The following is a 23630-nucleotide window of genomic DNA, read 5'->3' on the forward strand; positions in this document are numbered from 1 at the left end:
ATGTAGACAATATGTATTGTTTCTGAGCAACATATGCACATTAAGCAAAATTGTGTTTTTTTTCGTCAAAAAATGAAATTGACTTTGGAGAAGGCAATTTTGAAAAATAGAATGTATATTTTCTTGAGACATCTGTTACATTTTGTCCAAAAAAAGACAACATTTGGCACAAATAAACATTTACATACGAGAGAAACATGTAGGTACTGTATTTCTCCTGACAGAGTAAATATCACTATGTAATGTTGTATGGGTGAGTCTCAGACATAATCATAACCTTGCTGGTAAAAAAAAAAAAAGAAACAAATAAATAGATGACTTCCACTCTTGCTGCAAAGTAATGAACCTCCCTACACTAAAACGCATCCCAAAAAATGTCAGAATTATGTTTTTTTTTTAATAGTCCAAGCGTAGAAAATGTGTCATTTTAGAAAAAGTCTGACGCTTTCCGTCTCTTTGGAAGCTGCAACAGATTGTCCGTGAGTGATGAAAGGTCCTGTGTGCTTGGTGTCTTGGCTTTGTCTGGCGTGGGTGTCCCAGAGGGAGTGGCCGGACCGCCGAACGGCGACTTGCAGCCAGCAATTCTGTGCGAGGGCGACGGCGTGTAGCTGGCTCTTAGGGCTTTGTCTGTGTACTTGCTGGATGTCCGGTTGACCAGCCTCTGCAGGGCAGGGGTAAGCGCTGGGCTCAGACCCTTCGGTGTTAGACTGTAATACAAGAGGTCAAAATTCTGTTAAAATGTGTTCACTACTTACGTACGACCATTTATACACTGAATTATGGATTCAGAAGATTCAATGTGTTTACCTGGCTAAGTTCTCTGTGACCTTTCGCAACGCCTCTTGCTTTTTGGCACGATTTTTGGCCGCCGCTTCGTTTGCCATCTTTAAACCCAGTCGCTCTCTTCTCCCTGGTTCTGGAATCTTTAAAAAAAAAAAAACATAACAATATAAATCTCTATTTTCAATGCTTACATTCCAGAAGTTTATACCTTAAATGATGGACCGTGGTTCCTTTCCACATACGGTGTGTCGGACCCGTCCAAGCGAAACGGCGTGCTCTCAATTTCACCCCAAGTCATCAGAGGTGACTCAGCTACGCCTAAAAAGGACAAAAAGTTGACAGCGTTATGAAATAGTCTTTTTTAAAGTGTCGCAAAGCCTGCAGTGGATTAGGAGACTCACCGGGTGCAGGGGAGGGTGTTCTTTCAAAGCCGTATCCATTCACTGTAGGAGAGTCGTGTGGGATCAGCTCTTTCCCGTCTGGACCAACTTTACCCTGCTTGAACTGCCCGCACACACACCAACATCAGCCTTGTAACTTTCTTAAAACAACAATTTTCTCATAGCTTACCTGAGCATTGAGTGCTGCCGCTTGCTGAATCTGGCTTTTATTCAGAGCTTTGCTGAACGGATCTCCGCTAAAACGTGTGTTCTTGTGAACCACCTCACGTGGTTTCTTAAAGAGGGCGTCATCATCTTTTACACCTAATTTTGCAGAGAAAAGAGATTATTTTTTAAATAAAAAGGTCATCATCACAAATAAAAATGATCAATCCATTGGAAACGTAATGTTACTGAACCCTTTGGAACGAATTACAAATGAGGAACCGCTATAATGTTTAATTTATCAAGCTCATTGCCATCCTCCTACCTTCTGGATAATACATCAAGGCGTTCTTTGCTGTATATTCCCAAGTCTCGAGCCCGGCTTTGACACACTCAAGAGCGGCCTTCTCTGTCGGTGGTAAGGCCAGGTTCTGCTCATGACGCTGGGAGGAGAAAAACATCAGAAAATAGTCATTTTATTATTACAGAAAAAAAATTATGCTAAACACAGTTAAATGAATGCATTTATAGCTCTTATTTTACCTCTTGAAATTCTGCTTCAGCCTCATACAACCAATAATGCTTCATCTTCTCCTTATCTTCCGCCAGGACCATTATCTGTTCAAATGACGCATTATCCTCGCTGGTGTTTTTGGCAAGGAAGCGATCCAGAGAGGGCAGCTCATTTTCTTCTCTCTTCTCACCTGTACAGCTTTCTGATCACAACACAGACAGAAGAATAAGAATAAGACTGCAAAATATGTATATAAAATGAGTGACTCACCACTATCAACACCTCTACTGGTCTGAGAGATGGATGGAGATCCTGTGCGGCCCACTGGTGTCTCAAAGCTAGCTGGGGTCACGTCTACAGCACCAAAACCAAAGATCAACATGGGATAAAATGTAATATTACATAAATGACGTATAACGTAACATTACGCACAGGGTGCAGCGGAGCGTGGTGTGTTTTTCGCCAAAGAATTTCCATATCTGATGGATATCTCTCTCATCCTCTCCAGGTCTCCAGTTTCCTCCGCATCAAGATAGTCTTTCTGGGCCTGCAGTTTTGTTACATCTGGGAAGAAATCCCTCTGGATGATCTTCTCCAAGCTCTATTAACAAAATGGCAAGTATATAAACATAACAAATGACTTACAATATCTAATATAACTCAAAACAAGTACGTTTCACCCTAAGCTAGTGCTACGGAAGTAAACACTTATTACAATGTCGATAGCTTCCCGGTATTAGCACCACCCCTTTGGTCGCCTTTAAGTACCACAGTTCTGATGTTACGATACCTCAATGTAATCCTCTTCGATGAGAACCTTTCTCTGGGGCTTCTCAGCGTCCGTCTCTTTAGGCTCTTGTCTCAGGGCGACGGTGGTGACGGCTGCGGGGACGAGGGTCCCAGACAGGGCTTTCCTCACACTGGCGCTGCCGTCCATTGTGGCCCAAAGCTGCTTAAGCTAACGGCTAACGTCGAACTGTCTATGCCTTTGACTCAGTGGAAACACAAATGTAATCTTACAAAAGTGCACTCAAAATGTCCTTTGAGTGTTTTTTGTATCCGTTTTTAGCTAAATGTAGAAAGCGGACGTCGCCATTTGGAGTCTTCAACAAGCAGCTCAGATTAGAACAGTAAACACAACGCAAGGGATCGATTACGTCACGTCTTCTTATTCTTCTTGAGAAATACACGCGAAAGGCACGTGACCGCCCTCTACAGGTCAATAATGTAACTGTTTTAATTTATGTGCATCGGCCTTTGTAATGTACAGCGAAATTTGCAAATTAAATAATTTCTCTTGTTACTTTCTGTAGGCTGAGATTAATGTAGAGTTTGGGTTTAGACACAGTGGTGAAATATTGGTATTATTGCATTGATGTATGATGCCTTTGAATGCTTCACAGCACTTTTATATACGGTACCATCTAACCATTTTACATACATGAAAACATGATATTCCTCTTTAGTAGTTCACACAAGAACACATGTTCCTGACAGGTTGTACAAAACATTTTATGATTTGACATGTAACAATTAACAACTTTAATTTGACTCACCCATACAATCAAACAGTTTGAATGGTACTAAACATTTAAAATGATTTCACTACACAGGATGCATACAAATTTAATTTTGTACATTTCCCACATTAAATGAGAGTCTTCTCTGGCGCCTCCACTTGGCTCTTCGGTTTTTAAACCAAACCTACAGACAGAAATACATAATTGCTTTAGTTTTCTTTACTAATAGAAAACAAAATACAGTTACTGTGTTCTGAACACAATAAGTACATGTAACCCGCCTGCTTTACGCGGTCCACAACTGGACTCGAATGCAGGACATTCATGATGAGAGGTCATAGCGCTGACTGCTCGGCTAAAAGTCCAGCAGCCAAATGTTCAGTGCAGCTCTTAAGGTAGAGGAAGTGAGGTTTTACCAACGTACTGGCTACACACTACACACATACTACACACTAAATTAAATGACCTAACTATATACCTTTTCATGACACACTCAAAGCAAAAATTATTTGTAAAACAAATACGCAATTTACCTCAACCCTTTCCTCTCTCAAGTGAGTGCGCTGTGCTAGTTTCTCCCGTGTGTTGACATCAGGGTACTGATTCTGCAGGAAGAGGTCCTCCAGCGCGTCCAGCTGCTCCTCCGTGAAGATGGTGCGGTGTCGCCTCGTTCTCCTCTGTGCTTGAACGGGCGATGCGGTGTCTTCTATGTGAACCTCTCCTAGCTTGCTCGGATCCGAGTGAGCTGTTGTTCCGGTCCATTCATAGCGACAAGATGCTGCTGGAAGGGCAGAGGTGCAGGGATATGATAATCTGAGGTTGGGGGGGCGGGGGGGGTATCCTCTGCAAAATGCTTGACAAAGATTCTCCATACGACAGGCACACTCTGATGTCAGGAACGCTGCTGTTTTTAAGGAAGTGCTGCAAAAATGGTTGTCACAGATGCTTTTTTAGTGATATAAACAAATCAGGTCTTACCTTCATGGTGCACTATGTCTCCACAGCGTGAGCAGCAGCAGCAGCAGCAGCAACAACACAAACACGTCTGATGGACACACGAAGAGCTCCTCATCTCATCTTTGACTCCGGCGCCTCCAAAATTTTCGCAAGTGTCAGGGTATTTTCTCAGGATGTCTTCAATGCTGAAAGGAAACTTTTGTCTCTCCAGTCTCATGAGAGCGTCCATGTCCTCAGCCTATCTCATCGCTGTGTCTCCCCCTCATAGAGACCCCTGCAAGGTGTGAGAGGAGGGTAAATAAATAGTTGGGAGTATAATCCCCTCTCGGACACATAAAATGCTAGAAAGTTAATTCTCGGCTAATCTGGCCAGTTTTGTGAGGAGGTTAGGCTGTGCAGCAGATTGGGTTAATCTCGCCTCGTTCCTTTTCTCCCAGAGAAATCAGATTTTGGGCTGCATAAAATGAGATGTGGATCCTTATTGTTAGTGTGGGGGGTTTAGAGAGAGAGAGAAAAGGGGATTGCTTGGTATTAGGAGGCTGGATTTAAAGACAGACTAATAATGTCACTCATCTGTTATAACAAATCATGTGTAGAATATGTAAGATGGACAATGAAGCCATTACTGTAGCGGTGTTGAAAGTGCAGCCCGGGGGCCATTTGTGTGCCATTGCTTGTTTTCTTATTGGCCTGCAACACATTCTACCATTTATTCATTTGTGACATTTATTTTCTTACAGGCAATTTGTCGTCTGTCATATCAGCTATTAGTATCAACATTTTAACTTTTCTAGTCACATGAAGCCTTTTGGCTAAATTTTTTTCCCAAGTTGTTGGGTTTTAGTTTATTTTATTTCTGCAATGAGCCACGTTACACAGATGCGCCACACTTTGGACACCCCTGCGTGTTTGGCAAACTAGACCGTTTTGGTTTTGCCAGGAAGGCAAGGTGTTGCCAGGCAACAGGAGTGTGTCCAAGCTCTGCATCCTTGGGTCTATCGGTTGCATTGCGGAGGGGTTTATGCATCTTTCAGATTTCTGTACAATTTCATTACACTTCAAGTAAGAAACACTTTCTACCTATATATAGAGACCATGTCTCTCAGTCGTTAACACGGATCTCTTGTACGTATGAGGTGTGTTACGAAGCTAAACCGGTGACCACTGGTTCTAGTAAAGTGGGCTAACTTCTATCTAGAATCTGGTCAAAGTACCTAAGAGAAGTTCATCCAAAAACCAGGTTTTGGATGAACTGACTTATTTGTATGCTAACATTCTTGAGACTGTTTTCTGTGTCCTGTCATGACAGCTGTCTCTTTTACAAAATTGGTGACGAGAAGTAACAACCATTCACACTCACATTCATACCTATGGACAATTTGGAGTGGCCAATTAACCTAGCATGTTTTTGGAATGTGGGAGGAAACCGGAGTACCCGGAGAAAACCCACGCATGCACGGGGAGAACATGCAAACTCCACACAGAGATGGCCGAGGGTGAGATTGAACTTGGGTCTCCTAGCTGTGAGGTCTGTGCGCTAACCACTAGATCACCACGCAGCCCTGTTTGGGAATTATTTTAATTTAAATGAACTTGGCTTTTAGTGCATTGTACTTAAAATACCAAGTTCAGTACCTTCTTTCATTAGTACTCACTCAAGTTATCATTTCATTACTTCAATTTTTAGGGCAACCAGTTTCCTCTAAATTTTGAAGTAAATTCAACTTATCCGGGTTTACAATGCACAAGGCTGGCATTTGGTGGTTTTATTTCATAGATTAGCATATTAGCACCCACAGTGGATTGATTAATGAAGTATTAATTTAATGTGTCAATCCACTTTCTTCCATTTTTCTATACGCGGCCCTCAATGGAAAACATTTGGACACCACTGCATTACAGGATCAATTCCAAATCCTGTCATTTCATACAAGGCTATACCTTTTCTTTATTCTTCTTCAAACCAGAGAATTAATGGATTTCCACAATCTGTCTTAAGCTCCTCTTATAAGGGCTTTTTGGGAAGAGATAACAATAAACACCATCTCATCCTATTTCACTGCAGGGCTTTAGCGGTGTTAGTATAGTTTGTATGGAGCATGGCAGATAGCTATCTGCAGTCATTGTGCCACTCAATAGCCGGCTATTGTTGCACCTTCACGTGAGCTCAAACTGTTCACATTTCATTATAGGGGATCAGGATGGTAAAAGACACTTTTAAAAAATGTTATTAAAAGACTTTTTTTTTTTGATCAAGCAAAAGACGGAGAGGCAGCTGTCTTTTGTCTAGTATGATTTTTCCTTTAAAAATGTTGCATCTAAACATAAACAAGAAAACTCCCATTTTCATGCATGTGTTGTATACAGTAGAATAATGCAAAATCCAAAGTGTAAATCAGGGACCATTTTAACAAAAAAAATGGGATTGATCAAGAAAACAGTCCAACTTTACAAGAATAAATGCGAAATATTAGAAGAATAAAGTCAAATTATTAACAGAAAAAACACAATTAACAAGAATATAGTTAACTTCAAAGCGTCATATATTACCAGTCGCATAATAGTAGATGGTGGTGAGCAGTGTCCTGCGCCCTCTGGTGGCTATAGTCGGTCATTGCAAACAACACGAACGCGACACAGCGCACGGGCGGCAGCAGTGACGTGCGGGCGGAAAAGGCGGGAGAAGTCTGCCGCTTCGAGGTCCGCTCACATGTTAAGAACGGCAGCACGACAACATAACGACTAAAATGGACGACAAGTTAATATTGGCTGTGTTTACTTACCCGGAGCTGTACAACGTCACTTTGGCTAACTACCGCCACACGGAAAGTCGTACGAACGCCTGGAGGAACATCAGCATCTCAGTGGGCGTCCCGGGTAAGTATTTAGATATTTTCGTAACTTTTACTCACAGTTATATTTGGCTCGGTGGGAACGATTTAATGCCATAAACCAAGGAATGTCTACCGGTATGTGGAAATGAAACGTATTTACCAAACATTTGGAAAGTTGTTACAGCCGACTGTGAAGCGGCGCGGCGACGTGCTAGCGGTAGCAGCCGCCGCTCGCCCTCCGCAGGCCGCTGTATACCGCTAGCTTAGAGCTTACGGCGTGAGATGACGACATTCTCGGCGTAGAGGTGGGCGTTGAGCCGCTTCGTTTAGACTCGGGAGTCCTGAAGAACCGCAACATTGACTCTCATATATAGATCCCTATGGAGAAGAACAACGTCACAGAAGTAGAGCACTGTGTTGCGTTCAAATGCTTGTTTGTGTGTCGTTTAATGCAGTCAGCCATGTGCTCCACGACAGGACAAAATGGAAGAAGTTTGCGTTAATTGAGTCTCAATCTATGCATCATATAGGAAACTTGATTTCATATAACCTAGTGGATAATCCATTAGGTACAACTGCACAATAAGATGAAATTGTGTTGTAGTGTGTCCTCGGATGGGCGATTATTTTTAACCTGACGTTATGGCCAGTGATTGTTATAATGGTACATCGGATTCAGGGGTGTCCAAAATGTGGTCTCGGTGTCAATTTGCAGCCTGTATCTTAATCTAACAATGCAATTAAGAAAACTCCAATTGCAAAAAAGGTATAAGACAATGAGAAAAATGTTCCCTATAATAACCCTAAAAATGAAAATGAGTAATAGTAATAGATATCAAGTTTGAATGCAGCCCCAGAGGGACCTTAAAATAAAAGGTTAGAGGGAATCAACAGCACCTCTGCTGGTTGCATGGAAGTACTGCACTCCGGTTTGCTTCTGTCACTTCAAGATGTGACCTTCTGCAAATGTTCCCTTTCTAGTGGACGAGTGCAAAAGGAAATGGAAGAACTTGCGAGACCGCTACTTAAAGGAAGTCCGCCTGGAGATGCGCAACAAGAAGCAAGGAGAGCTGGGCCAAAGCAAATGGAAGTACAGACAACTCCTGAACTTCATTGCTCCGTTTACCGGATCGAGGACGAGTGTGGCAGATATGTGCGGCGGCGGCGACGACGACAATGGCGAGCATGACTCTGGTAGCATGGAAGATGAAACAATGCCCTCAGAGAAGGCCAAGACGCCACCCATCACAAAAACCGCCGGAGGTCAAGCTGACACCAAGTCCCTCACGGGGCTCGTCACGCAGCTCCCCTCTCCTGACACCTTAACGGCCAACATGCCCCAGACTCCTCTAACGGGCAAAATTGCACGTAAACGAATGCTGGTAAAAGACCATCTGCCGAACGCGACATCCCCGACTAAATGGGTGGTGACAGAAAGCAACCAGTCATTTCCCAGCAGGCCTCAGGACGAGGACGAACTATTCCTTTTGAGCTTCGTCCCGGCGCTTAAGAGACTGGCTCCTCAGAAGAGATGCGAGACCAAAATGAAGATCCAGCAGGTCATGTACGAGGCTGAGTTCAACATAGAACAGATGGAATGTCATGAGAAAAAACATTCGGAAACACGAAACTGAGCCAGGACTTCTATTTTTGTCAAACGTCCCACAGTCGTGTACTGAAAGTTTGTCTTATCTTGATGTTGGAATTGAGTTTAAAAGCGCTTTTCGTAAGCCCTAGTACTTGGAACACGCAATTATGTGTGTCTGCAGCTTTAATGCTAATGACCTGTGTTTGTCCAGTCCATCTCCAAGAAGCTCTATTGTCTACTTTTCCCAGTTTTTACATAACCCTAACGTAATAGATACCATGTATCACGACAACCTAACATTAGCCAAATAGGGCCTTATAAAGCACAGAAAGTAGCCATTTAATAAGCCCGAGGAGAAATGTTTGCACAATATTAATTATATATTATTTCCCGATAAACACAGGATCAGTCGTACAATCTGACAGATTAAAGCTCAACAAAAAAAAGCATCTCCAGATAGGTTTAATTTTTTCTGCACTTCAAATTAAAGTGACTTATAATCAACAGGTTTAATTTTTTTAAATTGCATCTGAAGAAGAAACAAGACCCAATAGTTGAATCAATGTATGTGCTGTAAATATTAATGGCTCAAAGAAAAAGTTAAGATTCTTCATTCATTACAACAGTGATGTGTGGCTTATGGCTGAACTCCATTTTTTTCCCTGCATAAAACAGGTTTGGTTTCAAGATTCCGGTACATTTTAGGCATTCACTGGATGGACCATTCCACAATTATTATTATTATAACAATAATAATACAACTTTGTCAAATCATAACGCATCCATCAACACACAAGGAATTTCTTGTGTGTATTCATTTTGATGGCTGAGATTAACATAAAGCCATTTCATTTAAAATCAATCTCAATTGCAGGTGTCTTTCTATGAAGAGAGGGAGGGGGGGGCAGTATTGTCTGTGAAATCCTTTTGAGGGACTCCTTACGAGTGTTCATGCTATGAGGAGCCAAAACATGATAACCACTGCCACTAGGAGGAAGAGTCGAGACAGGAACTGTTCGTCCATGTGCTGTGGTGTCCCCGGGGCAGCTGTATTGGCAAAAGTCTGTATTACACAATGGCCATTGAGCAAAAATAGTGAAGTGTGAATACCTGGAGGAGGTCTGCCATCGTTTATGTTAAATGCTGTGGCAAAAATACCAAAGGGAAAGGCACCGATTCCAAAGGACATCTGAAAACCTCCGTCTCCAAAACCGAATCCCTGGAAACCCTGTGGACATCATCAACAAATAAGGCTCTCACAGTGTCTGCCATGATTAGTGCTAGCAAATCCAGCGTTCATGTCTCACATAAGGAGTTACACGCTGTTCGTGTCATGTGATGCAACCACTTATGGGACTTGTGTACACTCTCAGTGGGGCCCTACTAATAGATCCCAATGGGACGCCATCTTGGCTGTAATGAATAAAGCAGTGTTTGCTTGCGGGGGCCACCTGCATCATTGCATGTAATGCTTTCATCATGTTGCTCTGTCATGTGTGGAAACATGGATGTAACGGAGACATTGAGGGAGTGCTACTTACACCTCGATTTTCTGGCTCAGGCCTTTGTCCCTGTGGTCGTGGGGGTGTTTTTTCTCTACAAGAAAAGACAAGATTTAGCTTTAGAACACATTTTGACCCCACAGTATTTCAGTTTGAAGCAAAACTGATTCAACGACACATGGAATTGTGAAACACTTGACAAGTTTCCCTACCTGGGGTCCTGCTGACCCGTACTTCCTCGCCCATATAAGGGGATGACCTTATCCCTGCTTATGCCGGCTTTGCAAACTGGACACACTTGTCTGCTGGGTCGCGTCTCTAACCACTTCAAATACACAAGATGTATTATACACAATATCACTGATTAGTACTGTAAAATGTTGAGCTTACCTGGTGCAAACAAGGCCAGCTGATGAGGGCAGGGAATTGAAGATGGTACGGAAAAGACATTATCTCATTATTTCAATGGTGTATTTTAGTTGACATTGCAATACATATTTACATTTGTTTATGTAAGGTATACAGAAAAAGGAATTGATTGTGTGAAACGTCACCAGTAATGTGACACAAGCTTTTTTTTCATTCAAGGCCAATCTTTGTAATGTTTTTTTTTTTAAATAAAGTTTGGTTCAAGGCTGTGTAGCCAGTTCAGAACACAATTAAACACAGTTCCTACCAGAAGAGGTGTCCACACAGGCTGATCACAGCATCCTTGGCGGTGTCCAGACAAATGTTACACTCAAAAGTGCTGTCCTGGTTGCCTCCGTCGGCCGCGTTCGAGCTGCTGGATCCGTGACTAGCGTTCTCGGTAGCTCCGGTGGAGGCAGCCGTCGGAGGAGTGGGTGCCGCGGTGGCCATTTAAATATAGCTCCAGTCGACAAAATTTAAAAGGTAGATACAAAAGGCGACATCCAATTTCTTCAAAACCCACACATGCGGCCACCGGCAGAATTGAGTTTATTCAAACCCAAAAAGATGACTTTGTCATAAGTTGGCTTGAGGAAAAAGAAGCAAAATCAACACCTAAGAAGTGTTAGGTAGCTTCCTGTTGTGAAGCTAACGCTAGCAAAGCTAGCAAGGCTCTGAGTTGACACGGCTGATGTTCTAATAAGGTTAAAACGCGGAAAGCATTCAAAAGACGCCTTTTAGATTGCTATCCGTTTGTTGTCGCCCTTGACCGAAAGTCTGAGGTTGTTGTGGCAAGCCGAGGAAGTACCGCTGCTGGAGGAGCAGGTTTCGTCACACAGCTGGAGAGTTGGCTTTAATCTTCTTATTCGGATGAATGGCAATAACAGACACAGACGTCACACCGCCTCCCAGTGGTAGGATGATTTGTTGATTAAGAGATTGTGATTAATAAAATCAGATGCTTTTTGTTTGAACCGGAAATACTGCGGCTGCGCACTGCGGTCTGTAGTGTTGGTGATTTTGTATGATTTTAGTGCTATCATATTAGATATATCGGCTGTCTGTGAGTAATTGATTTTTATTTATAAAATTGTCTAACCTGTTTGTTCAATAGCTTGTTAATGATTTTGGAAATTTGTGGCAATAGAGAAAATGGTCCGTAGTATTTAAATTGAGGTTTGTCTTCAGTAGCTCAAAGAAACTAAAGGGGGATGTGAGGTGGGCAGTTTTTGAACAGGTTTGACCAGCCCATCCCACACGGAAGGTGCTGAAATCTTGTGAACTTTCTTTCTGCCTGTTTAGAGCCGAGAGACGAAGAAAACAGACATGGATGAACATGGCAATATATAGAGGCCAGCAAAATTATCAAGTTAATTTATTGTGGTATTAATTCATTAATTTATTATCATCCCAAGCCTAGTGCCCATGTGACATTTTTGTCAGAATGAGAAATATTGTAAATAATTAGTACTTATATTGATTTACAAACCTGAAGTCTATTGTAACACATTGTCATACAAATATATTAGCAAGTGATGTTAAACGAAGATGGAGTAGAATTCATAAGATTTGCTTCTTGGAATTGTGAATTGTAACATCGTAGTGACATATTCCAATGTAACAATTATGCATGTTCAAAATAACTGAAACACAATCATACCATGAAACACAACATCATCCAATGAATGACGTGTTTTTTTTTGTGTCCAATCAAACAGCTTGTGTCGACTGAGCCTGCGAGTAACTGAGGCCTCCGGTACGAAAATCTTCCGCCATTACCGACTCCAACCTCTGTGTCAGCGAGTGCCTCAAGATTTGACTGAAGTCATTCCCAATGAAGATGTAGAGAATTGGAGATATGAAGCTGTTGGCCGCTGCCAGAGTCACCCCTACCTTCATCCCAGTGTGAAGACTCTCCAAGCTGAGGGTCTTCAAGTATACCTCCAGGAGGACAAATGTGTTATAGGGAACCCAGCACACAAAAAAACACAGGATGAGCGCTGCCATGATCTTGTAGGGCTTGGTTGACTTGATGCTCATGCCTCTCAACTTTGCGCCGAGCACCGAGCTGCACAGCACAATTGCAACAAAAGGGATAAGGAACCCGCAGGTGAAGCGAGTCAGCACCACCGCCTTGTGTACGGGTACATCTGCGTAACGCGTGACGCACTGTGTGGCGGCTCCATACGGGGTGGTACGCCTGTAGATCAGCGATGGCAAGGTGAGGAGCGCTGAAAGGAACCACGTGAGGACGACGACCACAGAGGCCCTCTGTACCGTGCGGTGATTACGCGACCACACGGGAAAGCACGCCACTATGCATCGATCGGCGCTGATCAGAACCAAAAGAAACACGCTGCTGTACATGTTGAGAAACAGAGTGGCGGACGTGAGCTTACACAGCACCAGTCCAAAGGGCCAATGCGAGGTCATCATGTAGATCACCTCCAGGGGCAGAAAGACGCAAAACAGCAGGTTGGAGATGGCCAGGCTGATGTACCAAGTAGTGATGACAGTTCTTTTCATTTTCCATCCGCAGATCCAGATCACCAGTGAGTTTCCCGCCAGGCCGACGGTGCATATGATAATGTTGAAAGCCACCAGAAGAGAAGTCAAAGACGACTGAGGACTGCTGACGTGCAGTGTTCCAAAGGAGGTGAAGTTTGTCTCCGTCTCGTTGTTGGCGGTGTAATCTTCGTACTCTATATAATCCACACTCATCTTGAACAGTATCCTGGAATATTCACACACAAAGTTGGTGAATATTACACACAAAACATGATCATAACAGTTCATCAAAACAAAAATACTCAGTGTTGGGGTCTGGGTGCGATAAGAAGCAATCCTGACTTTAAAATGCATTTAGTGCTGACTCCCATGTAACTGTGCAACTTCCCACTTTTTGCTTCCTGGGCAGTTCTTCACAAAGTTAAGTGACACTCTGAATTTGGAGACGTTCACTATGAAATGGAAACTTGGAAGAAGTTTTTAGAATTTAGCTTTTTTCATGTAATTTATCATAATTCATTAATTTATTTTATAAATTGCACAATTGTGGCATTTTAAAATATTTTTGTGAGAATTGTAACAAAAATAACGGCATAGCGAAATGATGAGGGTCTCAGGTGGCCTGTTTTCAACTTAGTTAATCAATTACGTAGTGTGCAGTAAACACAATCAGAAACACTGAATAACATTTACATCGTAAATTCTATTATTTGTTCCATTGTGTTAATTTATTCCAAAAAGAAATGAAAGAAAGAAACTAAGAAATATTGTGTTCATTAGCTCATGAGATGAGACTACATAATGATATGAAACGTATACAAACCCCCGACATGCGCAGTAGACTGTGGCAACGCCCCCTTTGCTGTGACGTAGTGTCTCCAGCTCGTCTCGAGCCGCTCTTCCTCTTTATAACTGCGTCACTCCACTTTACTACTGTTATTATTCCATCCAACACCACGATGGCGGCTGCTGTGACCAAGAAATGCTTAATAAGTCCTCTAACTTTGCTCACAAGGAGGCTTTCTGTTCCGGAGTTCTTCTCCCAGTGCTGCTACCACAAGAAGGTAAACCAGCGTTTTATGGTTGTTTTTTTTTTCATGTCGACGCTGTTGAAGTTAGCTAGACCGCGAGGTAACCGTAACAAGTGTCACATTAGCTGACCTTGTTTTGTAAATAAAGTTGCTGTCTTTGTATTTTGACTTAAAAACGTCTATTTACATCGTTTACACAAAACAGCTGCTTTCTTGTAGGTCAAAATATAGAAAGCGAAAGCGAAACGACTAAACCCGAAGAGCTTATCAACAATAGCAATTATTATTACATACATGTCATTATTATTTATTCGAGATACTGCTTGAACTCACCAGAGGCCTTTAGTCTGTTGTAACATGCACGCACAAGTCTCTGAATGCTTGTCACTAAAGTGTTACCTTTTGGTTCAAATATAAATGTCTTAAGTGATTTAAAAGCTACTTTTTTAAAACAACATAATTACAAGCACCTACAGTCACCTTAAACAGAATACTGTATATGCTGTAAATTTCTAAACTAGCTAAAAGGTACAACTCATTCCCCCAAAAATGTATATATACTTTTTTCCTATTAATAATAATATGTCGTGATATAATATTGCATTGGTCAGAGTGACTTAGCAGAAAGGAGAGTAAGGTGACCGGAAGCAGCAGTTGCTATGACAAACAATGAAATCCTGTGCTAATCTATTTAATTCATTGTCTCTTGCGCAAGGCTGAAAACACGCATTTGTATAATGATGACCAGCAAGCCCCTTTCTTATGTAGCTGGAACACAGAAAGCAACTAAACATATGGATTCAACAAATAGCAACAGAGATTTCACTGTGTGATTTCTTTTACTCCTGTATTTAAGGTGGTGGACCATTATGAGAACCCGAGGAACGTGGGCTCCTTGGACAAACACTCCAAGAAGGTCGGTACCGGTTTGGTGGGGGCTCCCGCCTGCGGAGATGTAATGAAGCTGCAGGTTTGTCACACTATGAATATACTATATTTTAGAGTCCCGCTATTAGGAGGAGTTACAGTCTGAGACTAGCCGTGAACGGCCAGTAAAAACGACTAATTTTCAAACACAGTATTTTATTATACAGTATCATATACTGCCTATGGGACCCCTTCAGTACGTCTGTTTTTGACGATATTGACCGATTGTAGTCTAGGGGCTATATGCACATGGAACCTACCAAAAAAAGTTACTTTCTACCTTTTTTTTTTTGTTTTTTAGTAATCTGCAGTAGGTAAGTTTCAGAAAAATATAATTTCCCAACAAGAAAATGGAAAAAAAACCCAGCTTTTTGATACATTTCATGTGACAAATCTTTTGCTTTTGTGACTGAGCTCAAATATTTAAACAACTATGCCACAACACAAACAATACAAAAATGGCTATTATACATTAAATAACAATTTATTTACACACATAACATTATGAACTATATACAATCTTCACATTTGCAACTAAACTGTGTTGTGTGCATGTGTTAAAATTTCTCCATGCTCTGTTTTTATGGCTTAAAGTGATCTAAAAGTGACCACCTTATGTCCACTAGATTGAGGTAGACGACGAGGGGAAGATCGTGGATGCAAGGTTCAAAACATTCGGCTGTGGTTCCGCCATCGCCTCCAGCTCTTTGGCCACCGAGTGGGTGAAGGGTAAATCTGTGAGTCAAAGACATTCTCACATTTTTTTTTGCAGTAGACTGGAATGTTCTTGTAGTCAATGTGTACTTTTCTTTGTTTCCAGGTGGATGAGGCCCTGATGATAAAGAACGTCGACATCGCCAAAGAGCTCAGTCTTCCACCTGTCAAACTTCACTGCTCCAGTAAGTTTATTGTTACAATATGATTTATGTTTATTATCGAGGTTGTTGAATTTTTTGTCCCCCCCGTTCCAGTGCTCGCTGAGGACGCCATCAAGGCCGCCCTGGCTGACTACCGCCTCAAGCAGCATGACGACCAGCAGGGGGCAGTCACGGCGGTCAGCAATTAAATGGCTTGCTGTGAAGTAGCAGTGCTGCATCACGTCCTGCGGTATTGATGATGCCTACCCTACGCTAAGTCACACTATTAATACCAGTGTATGTTTAGTGTTTAGCCTGTCACGCAGACGCACAATGTAAGCTTGTAAAGTAGAGTTGCCATTATGAACATGAACATGAAGCACTTAGAAAGTCTTCAATAAAACTGCCCTGAAATATATACTTATGAAATGCACTCATGATTTATTAAAAGTCTCCTATTATGAACAATGGACTATAGATTAGAATAGATGTTGGCCAACAATACAGTTAAAGGTGTCTACTGCATGAACTGTTTATAGAATGCCAATGTCCACTCTAAGCACATTTTACAGCAGGGGCCTCAAACTCAATTTACTTGGGGGCCACTGGAGCTAGGGTCTGGGTGAGACTGGGCCACATCAGGTTTTCCAAAAAAAAAACCCAAAAAACGCATTTATTAAAAAGCAGAAAAATATACAAACTTTTTCAGTGCTTTGGTTCCGATTTTCTACAATAAAAGCGCTGATAAAACATTCCACTGTTCTCAAATATCTTAATTTTTATTTTTCTGCACAAAATAAGATGAAAAATAAATAAACAAATGAAGAATAAAGAAAATCAATCAATCAGTAATAAATAAATATAATAATAATAATAAAACGGCAAATAATAAAAACTTGAGAAACAACATATAGTTGGTGGGTAGACAAATTATTTTTTTCAGATTAAAATTAACAAAGCATTATTAGAGCCCTGTAGACATGACAAAACACGACTATAGTCACATTTATACTTTTTTTATTTACAACATATTGCGCAACTGCAGGGTCTTGAGACACATGCTAACTCGCAAACTAGAGATCTAGCGACCTAAACGGTAGCCTCCAAGTTATTTCCTTTAAACGTAAAAAAGCCCAAAACTTACCACTTCCACACGGATAGGGAGGATAACTATTAACAGTTATTTAACCTTTAACATGAACATTAATCAAACGTAATAATTTTTTCTGGGTACATGATACCATACAGCATCCATATCAAACTTGCACGGGCCGCACTTTCATATCAAGGCGGGGGCCTCAAACTAGTGTCCGGGCCGCGTGTTTGAGACCCTTGTTTTACAGTATGGGTAGTATGGGGACATTTCACCTACAGAAAGTGATAATAGACGCCCTTTACCGCTACTTCCACTCCTGTGGGGTATTGTAGACCATTCGTGAGGGTCTCCTGGTTTACTACTGTTCTTCCCCAAGCTGTCCGCAAAGTCTTCATCAGATAAAAGAGGGGGTAAAGTCCATCTGTAGAAAAGTTTGTTTACCAGTCCTTAGAATGCAGTTTTCTCTCCTGCAATGAGTTGCAATGTTGCTGAGTCATTGTGAAGATGCAAAGAAGCAGGCCTCAGACTCCTCACCGACACCTGGGACTTGTCTTCCTGTCCCACAGAGGAAGTCAAGTTCACTCCCGCTGCTGCAGCTGCTTCACATGTCTCCTTTTCCTCAGCAGGACTTGGCGGCTCCTTCTCATCCAGGATCACGTCTCCGTCTGGTTTGTCCTGAGGAATGCTGGCCACCTCCCCAGTTTTTGTTGGCGATCTCAGATTCTTGGCGGCCTTCATAATGTCTGCTTGAAGCTGCAGATGAGAGTCCACTGGCTGGATCTCCTGTCGCGGCGCCGCCTTCTCTGGCAGCTCATGAAAGACTCGAGCGCCTCCGGTCTTGTCCATTTGGTCCACGTACATTTTGGACGGGAAGGAGGACGGGTAGTAGGCGTTGACCCTACGCCGCCGACTCAAGACGATCGCCCCGCACGCAACAAGGAAGATGAGAAAAAGGAGCGAGGCTAAGACGAGAATGAGGAGCATGTTGTCCTCCAGGAAGTCCACCACCTTTCTCAGGTACTCTTCTTCCTGATGGGCGGGGCCAGTAGATGTCGTCTGGTAATAATCCGATGAGGCGCTTTTAGTGGGAACAGAGAAGGTGACATAGAGGTCCTCCAAGTCCGTGCTGCCCTCAGCCGAGCTGTATGAGGTTAGCGGCGATGCTAGACCACTGCTGATGTAGACGGCAGAGACGGTGATCACATGAAGGAGCTTCATTTCACCTCCACGGTCTGAAAACAATCATTTCATCTGATTTAAATATGCAAATATTCTACTTTCATTACATGAATCTCAAAGGCGACATCATGGGCAAGAAAGCAATGATGCCCCATGATGTCATGACATCGCCTCCGTGGTTCTTAACAAGCATCTCGTCACACTGCACTTATACTAACCAACCTTCATCAGGGTAAGGAACCATTTTTAGGAGCTTGGTCAATTAAAATAGAGGCCACATTGCAAATATTTCAATTTCAATGATACGTATTCTAATATATATACTGTACACACACATACCGCATATATACAGTTTAATGGCTATATCTTTATAATGATGTAGAAATCTATGTACTGTATATATATTTATAAAGATAGAAAAAATACTGACATAAACACATCTATATATACATTTATTCATTCATTCATTCATTTTCTACCGCTTTTTCCTCACGAGGGTCGCGGGGGGTGCTGGAGCCTATCCCAGCTGTCTTCGGGCGAGAGGCGGGGTACACCCTGGACTGGTGGCCAGCCAATCACAAGGCACATATAGACAAACAACCATTCACACTCACATTCATACCTATGGACAATTTGGAGTGGCCAATTAACCTAGCATGTTTTTGGAATGTGGGAGGAAACCGGAGTACCCGGAGAAAACCCACGCATGCACGGGGAGAACATGCAAACTCCACACAGAGATGGCCGAGGGTGGAATTGAACCCTGGTCTCCTCGCTGTGAGGTCTGTGCGCTAACCACTCGACCGCCGTGCCGCCTATATACATTTATATGTCACAAAATAATTTTAATAACAATTGAAGCTAAAAGTGCTACAAAACAGCCTACATGCAGAAATATAATATTATGAATAAATGTGCCACTATATTTGTTATTTCTACTCCATCTGCGTGCAAGCCGGTTCACATGTAACTTTATACGGAAAAGGGGGCGGAGCTTCCTTTTTTTTTTTTACCCCAAATTCAGCCACTCTTTACAGCCACACACACGTGGCCTGTGCAATGTGACACATACAAATGCAAACCATCACTTTTAAACACAATGAAAGTTCCTCACACCGGATGCTGCTCCCTTGAAGGCATCACGATGCATTCACAGGTGCATCTTTTCCATCAGCATTTTTTGTGATAGGCGCCGTGTGACATATCAAAACACTCACCATCCAGCGGTTAAGGAGAGGAATTCCCAATGAAGCTCCTCTATTGGAACTGCACGTCTGAACGTATGCCAGTCGTCCGTATACCCGCTCTACATCTGCGCTTTTCCAAGAACCTGGCTTGGAATGGTGCAGACAGACGGTGTTTAAAAACCACGAGGGGAGAAATCCCTCCTTCATCTCCACTTTACTCCTCCCCGCTCCCCTCCAGTTTCCCCCCTTCCTCTATGGCCTGCACACAGATTGTTCTTGTTAGCGAGGAGTTTACAATGTGCTGAGAGGAACCAGGGACATCTCCATCCTGCCCTTGTGTGTCCGCCAAAGTTAATAGAAGACTTCACAACAAATTATCATACATGTGAGTGCTTGAAATGATAACAAATTCAACTATAATGCTGTTTGTTTTGTCGATCACAGTATATCATATCAATATATCAGTCCACTTACCTGGGCTGTGAGTAACATTAGATTTATTTTATTTGAACATTATTTGGTTGGTCAAATATTTATTATAATATATAAGTATACATAATAAATACAGAGAAGACAAATGAATAGATAATAGAATATAGTTTTTTAATTTATGTATTTTTGACACATACATTGTAACTTTTTACTATAACATTAACATGAATGCTGTTTTCTATTATATGTTGACTGTTAAGCTAATTTGTGGTCGTTAGTGAGTAAAATCCAAAAACCAACCTTCCCTGTGACCTCTTAGCCCCCTTCATTCCCACCCCCCATCATCCCCTCAATGACTTAGTGCGGGTCAGGTCAGACAGCGGTGGCGTGTGTTAGCGGCCAACTAATGCAGGAAGAGGTTAATGTTTCCTGTGTGGACAGCCTGCAGAAATGGGGGTGGAAAAAAAGAGCAAGGGGGGGGGGGGGTGTTGTTCATGTTGGAAACAATGATGGCTTATTTTCTACAGCTGCTAAACTCACACGCCGTATGTGTCCACTTTAGGGAGACAGAGTGTTGTGTTTGTAATCAGTGGAGACAAGTGGTGCTTTATATGGTCATCATCAAGGGATCTCGTGCTCCTATGTGGTCCAGGTCTTACTTCTGTCTGTCTGGACCCTGTCTATGAAAGAAAAAACATGGCTGCATGCGGCTATTAAGAATTCAGGTCTGTTTTCTTTAGAGGGAAGTGAATATGAGAAGGCGTCTATGCAGCACAAATAAGGGAACTGACGGACTGCACACAGAGAACACATTTATTAGGACAATTCTATTCGAATAGGAATGGAAATAATGCACATTCTTGCTCTATTTTTAGACTTTTTTAGGGGAAAATCTGAGAAATTGTGAAACTGTAAAATGAAAAAAATTTAAACTGACTAAAGATGATCTGATTCTGTTTTAAGAACCTACTGCAATAATGAGTCAAAAGATCCTCTCTATAACAGGAAAATTGCTGTTTTTAAGGACCGACTGCAAAAAAAACAAGTCAAAGATCGTCTATTTGATAGAAGATGACTGGTGTTTTAAGGACTTACCGCAAAAAGTCTAGTCAAAGATCTTTTGCTGTATTTAAGGACACAAAAACCACCAAAGATCCTTTACATGACAGCAGCGCTCTCCTATGACAAAAACACGAGTCAAAGATCCTTTATATAACAATGCTCTGCTGTTTTTAAGGACCTACTGCAAAAAACGCAAATCAAAAATCCTCCACGGGACAGGAACACTTTTTGTTTTGAAGGACCTACCAAAAAATGGACATCAAAGATCCTCTACGTGACAGGAGTCCTCTCTTATTTTTAAGCACCTACTGCAAAAACACTAATCAAAGATCCTCTTTGTGACAGGAATGCAATTTGTTTTGAAGGACATACTGGAAAAAGTAAATCCCATCAAAGATCCTCTATATGTAACAGGAGAGCTCTGCTGTTTTGAAGGAACTACTGCAAAAATGCTAGTGAAATGATAGGATTGCTGTAAATATTCCACCGAGTGGTGAAGCTTCCATGAATAGATCGTTGTGTGATGAAGTGATGGTGCGCCTAGAGCAGGGTGAGTGCGGGCTTGTGAAGTTTCACCTCCGTCAAAGAGGTCTCTGTTTGAGGTCCCTTCTACACAAAACGGTCACTTTCTGGCAGGAAGCTGCTGAGTGTGAGATTATCGCTAACGTCCTCATCGCTGTCCCCCACACCGTGGAGGACGAGGACACCGTTAGTCACCGCCGGGCTGCGCTGTCTCAAGCTGGCGTAGTTCCTCTCCGGTAGAAGCGCAGACATGAACATCATCTCCGTTTCTTCTTCTTTGGCTCTCTCCACATGGTACGTCCTGGTGGACAGCTTGGTGCAGAGGACGATGGTGGACACCATGAAGATGGTGGCTAGTGCTGCTAGAAAAGCGATGGCGATGAGGCAGGGTTTGACTACGCTACGGGTGGAGCAGAGCTGGTCCTCCTCACTGGGTTTGACGGGGACGCAAGGTGGTGGGGAAGATGGTGGAGATCTTGTGGTTGCTGGGATTCTGGTGGAAGATGAGGAACTGAAGAACCTAGATGGAGGCTGAGGCTTGGAGGTTAGTCCGCTATTTGACGGGCTTGAAGCAGATGATTCGGTGATGGAGCTGGATGTTGATGGTTCAGGAGAATCTGATGCAGTAGACATTCTTTCAGTTGTTCTGTTAAGGTTTTGGGTTGAGCCTGAAGAGATGGAGCTGGAGATTGATGGACCAAGAGAGGTTCTTCCGGTTGTTCCAAAACTTGCAGGACTGCTGAGGTTTTGGAATGAGCGCATAGAGCTAGAGACTGACATTAATGGTTCAGTAGTCTGTAGCGTGGAGGTCAGCTCAGCAGATGTTCTTCCAGTTGTTCCAGGACCGCTGTGGTGCTGGATGAAGACTGGAGTGGAATTTCTTTCCATCTCACTGATGGTCATGGTTGCTGGAGAAGATGTAAATGGTTGCTGACCTTCTGTAGGTTTTGTACCTTCAGTAGTCCCGTCGTGAGATGTTCTATCAGCAGTTTCTGGAGAGTCGCTGAAAGTCGGACGTAACTTTGCCATCACTGTGAGCGTAGACGTCACCATCAAACCATCAGCTCTTCTTGTGGCGGGCTCGTCGTCTACAAAGAGGTCTGCGGGTAGAGTTGAAGCTTCCTGCTTGGGAACACGTAGTTTTTCTGTGTCCATAGTTGTCAATGCACCTGCTACTGAAGCCAGTCCCCACAGCAAAACCCAGAAGGTCTTCAAGCTGAGGAGCATCATGACTGGCTGGAAAATGTGAAAGAACAACATAAGCAATTGGTTGCAAAGCCAAAGGACAGATTTAAAAAAAAAGCAGGAGGAACATCTTTTTGTGTGTGATGAAATGCTCTTTCCGCCACACCCTTTGCGACATTTTCAATGTCCGACTTGTCCCTCAACATGACATGACAGCGAACACTGTCTTCATTTGGGGAGAAAAGAACTCGCTTCTTACCTTGTCTGCTGGAGAAGCACGAAGAAAAAGTTGCGTTTAAGTCATGTCAGTCTCGAGGACAAGGATGTACCACCACGCGCTGAAGGTGACACACGCCAACAACGAGACAGGAAACTTTGCAAAAAGGAAGTCAAGTGTGTTTCTGGCGTGTTACCGAGGAACAACAAAGCTGCAAAAAGTGGACTTGTGCAAAGACGGAAGCTGTAAGTTCTGCAAATGAGATGCATGTCATTCATTATCCAACCATGCATCTGACTCTAAACTAGTACACCACCACAACTTTGTTTACCGCACTTATATACACTTATTTTGGAATCGTTATGTTACATTTAATACAAATAACAGCCATAAACCAATGTCACAATGCAATTAGAAATGCTTTGAGTGTATTAAGTGCCTGCAATTATAATTACACATATATTTATAATTGCACATATTTATATAAAGTAATTACAGCTTCACACAGACATTAATACAATATTATCAATTTAAATTACAATATAAAACATATGTATTTATTACAAATATATATTTGTATTATATTGCACACTATAGTATAAATATTGTATGGTGCAACCAGGGGGTTATTATTTTTATTGGCTAGCAGCACATTCTAAAATAAAATCATACAAAAAAACCTGGAAAAAATTAAATTAAAGTTTAGTGCTTTAGTGGTTGCCCTCACTCTATCTTTCGCTGATTCGCTGTTTTTTTTATGCTTTTTCTTTTTTATT

At 42.2% G+C, this 23630-nt stretch overlaps 8 protein-coding genes and 1 long non-coding RNA gene across 14 annotated transcripts; 3 read left to right on the forward strand and 6 right to left on the reverse strand.

Annotated features, from left to right (window-relative positions):
• Positions 1-89: 89 nt before the first annotated feature.
• Positions 90-3042, reverse strand: ess2 (ess-2 splicing factor homolog). The gene is made up of 10 exons (XM_058064804.1): positions 2633-3042; positions 2275-2443; positions 2113-2196; positions 1872-2044; positions 1654-1771; positions 1354-1487; positions 1185-1287; positions 992-1101; positions 808-923; positions 90-707 (listed from the first exon to the last, which is right to left on the reverse strand). The coding sequence occupies exons 1-10, from the start codon at positions 2777-2779 to the stop codon at positions 428-430; spliced, it is 1434 nt and encodes a 477-aa protein (XP_057920787.1). The 5' UTR covers positions 2780-3042; the 3' UTR covers positions 90-427.
• On the forward strand, positions 2333-5884 carry LOC131119935 (uncharacterized). Its single transcript, XR_009126615.1, has 4 exons — positions 2333-2461; positions 3978-4157; positions 4242-4294; positions 4367-5884. It is a non-coding gene; the product is annotated as an uncharacterized LOC131119935 (long non-coding RNA).
• On the reverse strand, positions 3396-7503 carry LOC131119934 (homeobox protein goosecoid-2). 6 transcript variants are annotated; one of them, XM_058064821.1, is made up of 4 exons: positions 7428-7503; positions 4341-4593; positions 3896-4143; positions 3396-3546 (listed from the first exon to the last, which is right to left on the reverse strand). In XM_058064821.1, exons 2-4 carry the CDS (start codon positions 4546-4548, stop codon positions 3469-3471), a joined length of 534 nt encoding a protein of 177 aa, XP_057920804.1. In that variant the 5' UTR covers positions 4549-4593; positions 7428-7503; the 3' UTR covers positions 3396-3468. The 6 variants fall into 6 exon arrangements, with proteins under 6 accessions (XP_057920804.1, XP_057920802.1, XP_057920803.1 ...); XM_058064819.1 differs by having other exon boundaries at positions 7314-7472; XM_058064820.1 differs by having other exon boundaries at positions 7103-7472.
• LOC131119929 (transcription factor Adf-1-like) lies at positions 5933-9376 on the forward strand. Its single transcript, XM_058064809.1, has 2 exons — positions 5933-7196; positions 8135-9376. The coding sequence occupies exons 1-2, from the start codon at positions 7067-7069 to the stop codon at positions 8785-8787; spliced, it is 783 nt and encodes a 260-aa protein (XP_057920792.1). The 5' UTR covers positions 5933-7066; the 3' UTR covers positions 8788-9376.
• On the reverse strand, positions 9188-11536 carry rnf185 (ring finger protein 185). Its single transcript, XM_058064817.1, has 6 exons — positions 10920-11536; positions 10634-10652; positions 10456-10568; positions 10283-10337; positions 9852-9969; positions 9188-9788 (listed from the first exon to the last, which is right to left on the reverse strand). Exons 1-6 carry the CDS (start codon positions 11099-11101, stop codon positions 9691-9693), a joined length of 585 nt encoding a protein of 194 aa, XP_057920800.1. The 5' UTR covers positions 11102-11536; the 3' UTR covers positions 9188-9690.
• A 160-nt stretch (positions 11537-11696) lies between these two features.
• On the reverse strand, positions 11697-14284 carry LOC131119926 (chemerin-like receptor 1). Its single transcript, XM_058064805.1, has 2 exons — positions 13983-14284; positions 11697-13385 (listed from the first exon to the last, which is right to left on the reverse strand). Exon 2 carries the CDS (start codon positions 13370-13372, stop codon positions 12362-12364), a length of 1011 nt encoding a protein of 336 aa, XP_057920788.1. The 5' UTR covers positions 13373-13385; positions 13983-14284; the 3' UTR covers positions 11697-12361.
• On the forward strand, positions 14009-16392 carry LOC131119931 (iron-sulfur cluster assembly scaffold protein IscU-like). Its single transcript, XM_058064811.1, has 5 exons — positions 14009-14223; positions 15047-15160; positions 15744-15854; positions 15938-16016; positions 16089-16392. The coding sequence occupies exons 1-5, from the start codon at positions 14119-14121 to the stop codon at positions 16181-16183; spliced, it is 504 nt and encodes a 167-aa protein (XP_057920794.1). The 5' UTR covers positions 14009-14118; the 3' UTR covers positions 16184-16392.
• Positions 16393-16900: 508 nt separating this feature from the next.
• On the reverse strand, positions 16901-19617 carry tmem119b (transmembrane protein 119b). The gene is made up of 2 exons (XM_058064810.1): positions 19467-19617; positions 16901-18302 (listed from the first exon to the last, which is right to left on the reverse strand). The coding sequence occupies exon 2, from the start codon at positions 18286-18288 to the stop codon at positions 17518-17520; it is 771 nt and encodes a 256-aa protein (XP_057920793.1). The 5' UTR covers positions 18289-18302; positions 19467-19617; the 3' UTR covers positions 16901-17517.
• Positions 19618-20109: 492 nt separating this feature from the next.
• On the reverse strand, positions 20110-23057 carry LOC131109624 (mucin-2-like). The gene is made up of 2 exons (XM_058061825.1): positions 22897-23057; positions 20110-22688 (listed from the first exon to the last, which is right to left on the reverse strand). Exon 2 carries the CDS (start codon positions 22680-22682, stop codon positions 21540-21542), a length of 1143 nt encoding a protein of 380 aa, XP_057917808.1. The 5' UTR covers positions 22683-22688; positions 22897-23057; the 3' UTR covers positions 20110-21539.
• Between the last annotated feature and the right edge of the window lie 573 nt (positions 23058-23630).

This window comes from Doryrhamphus excisus, chromosome 2, assembly GCF_030265055.1.
Source record: "Doryrhamphus excisus isolate RoL2022-K1 chromosome 2, RoL_Dexc_1.0, whole genome shotgun sequence".
Taxonomy (NCBI): domain Eukaryota; kingdom Metazoa; phylum Chordata; class Actinopteri; order Syngnathiformes; family Syngnathidae; genus Doryrhamphus; species Doryrhamphus excisus.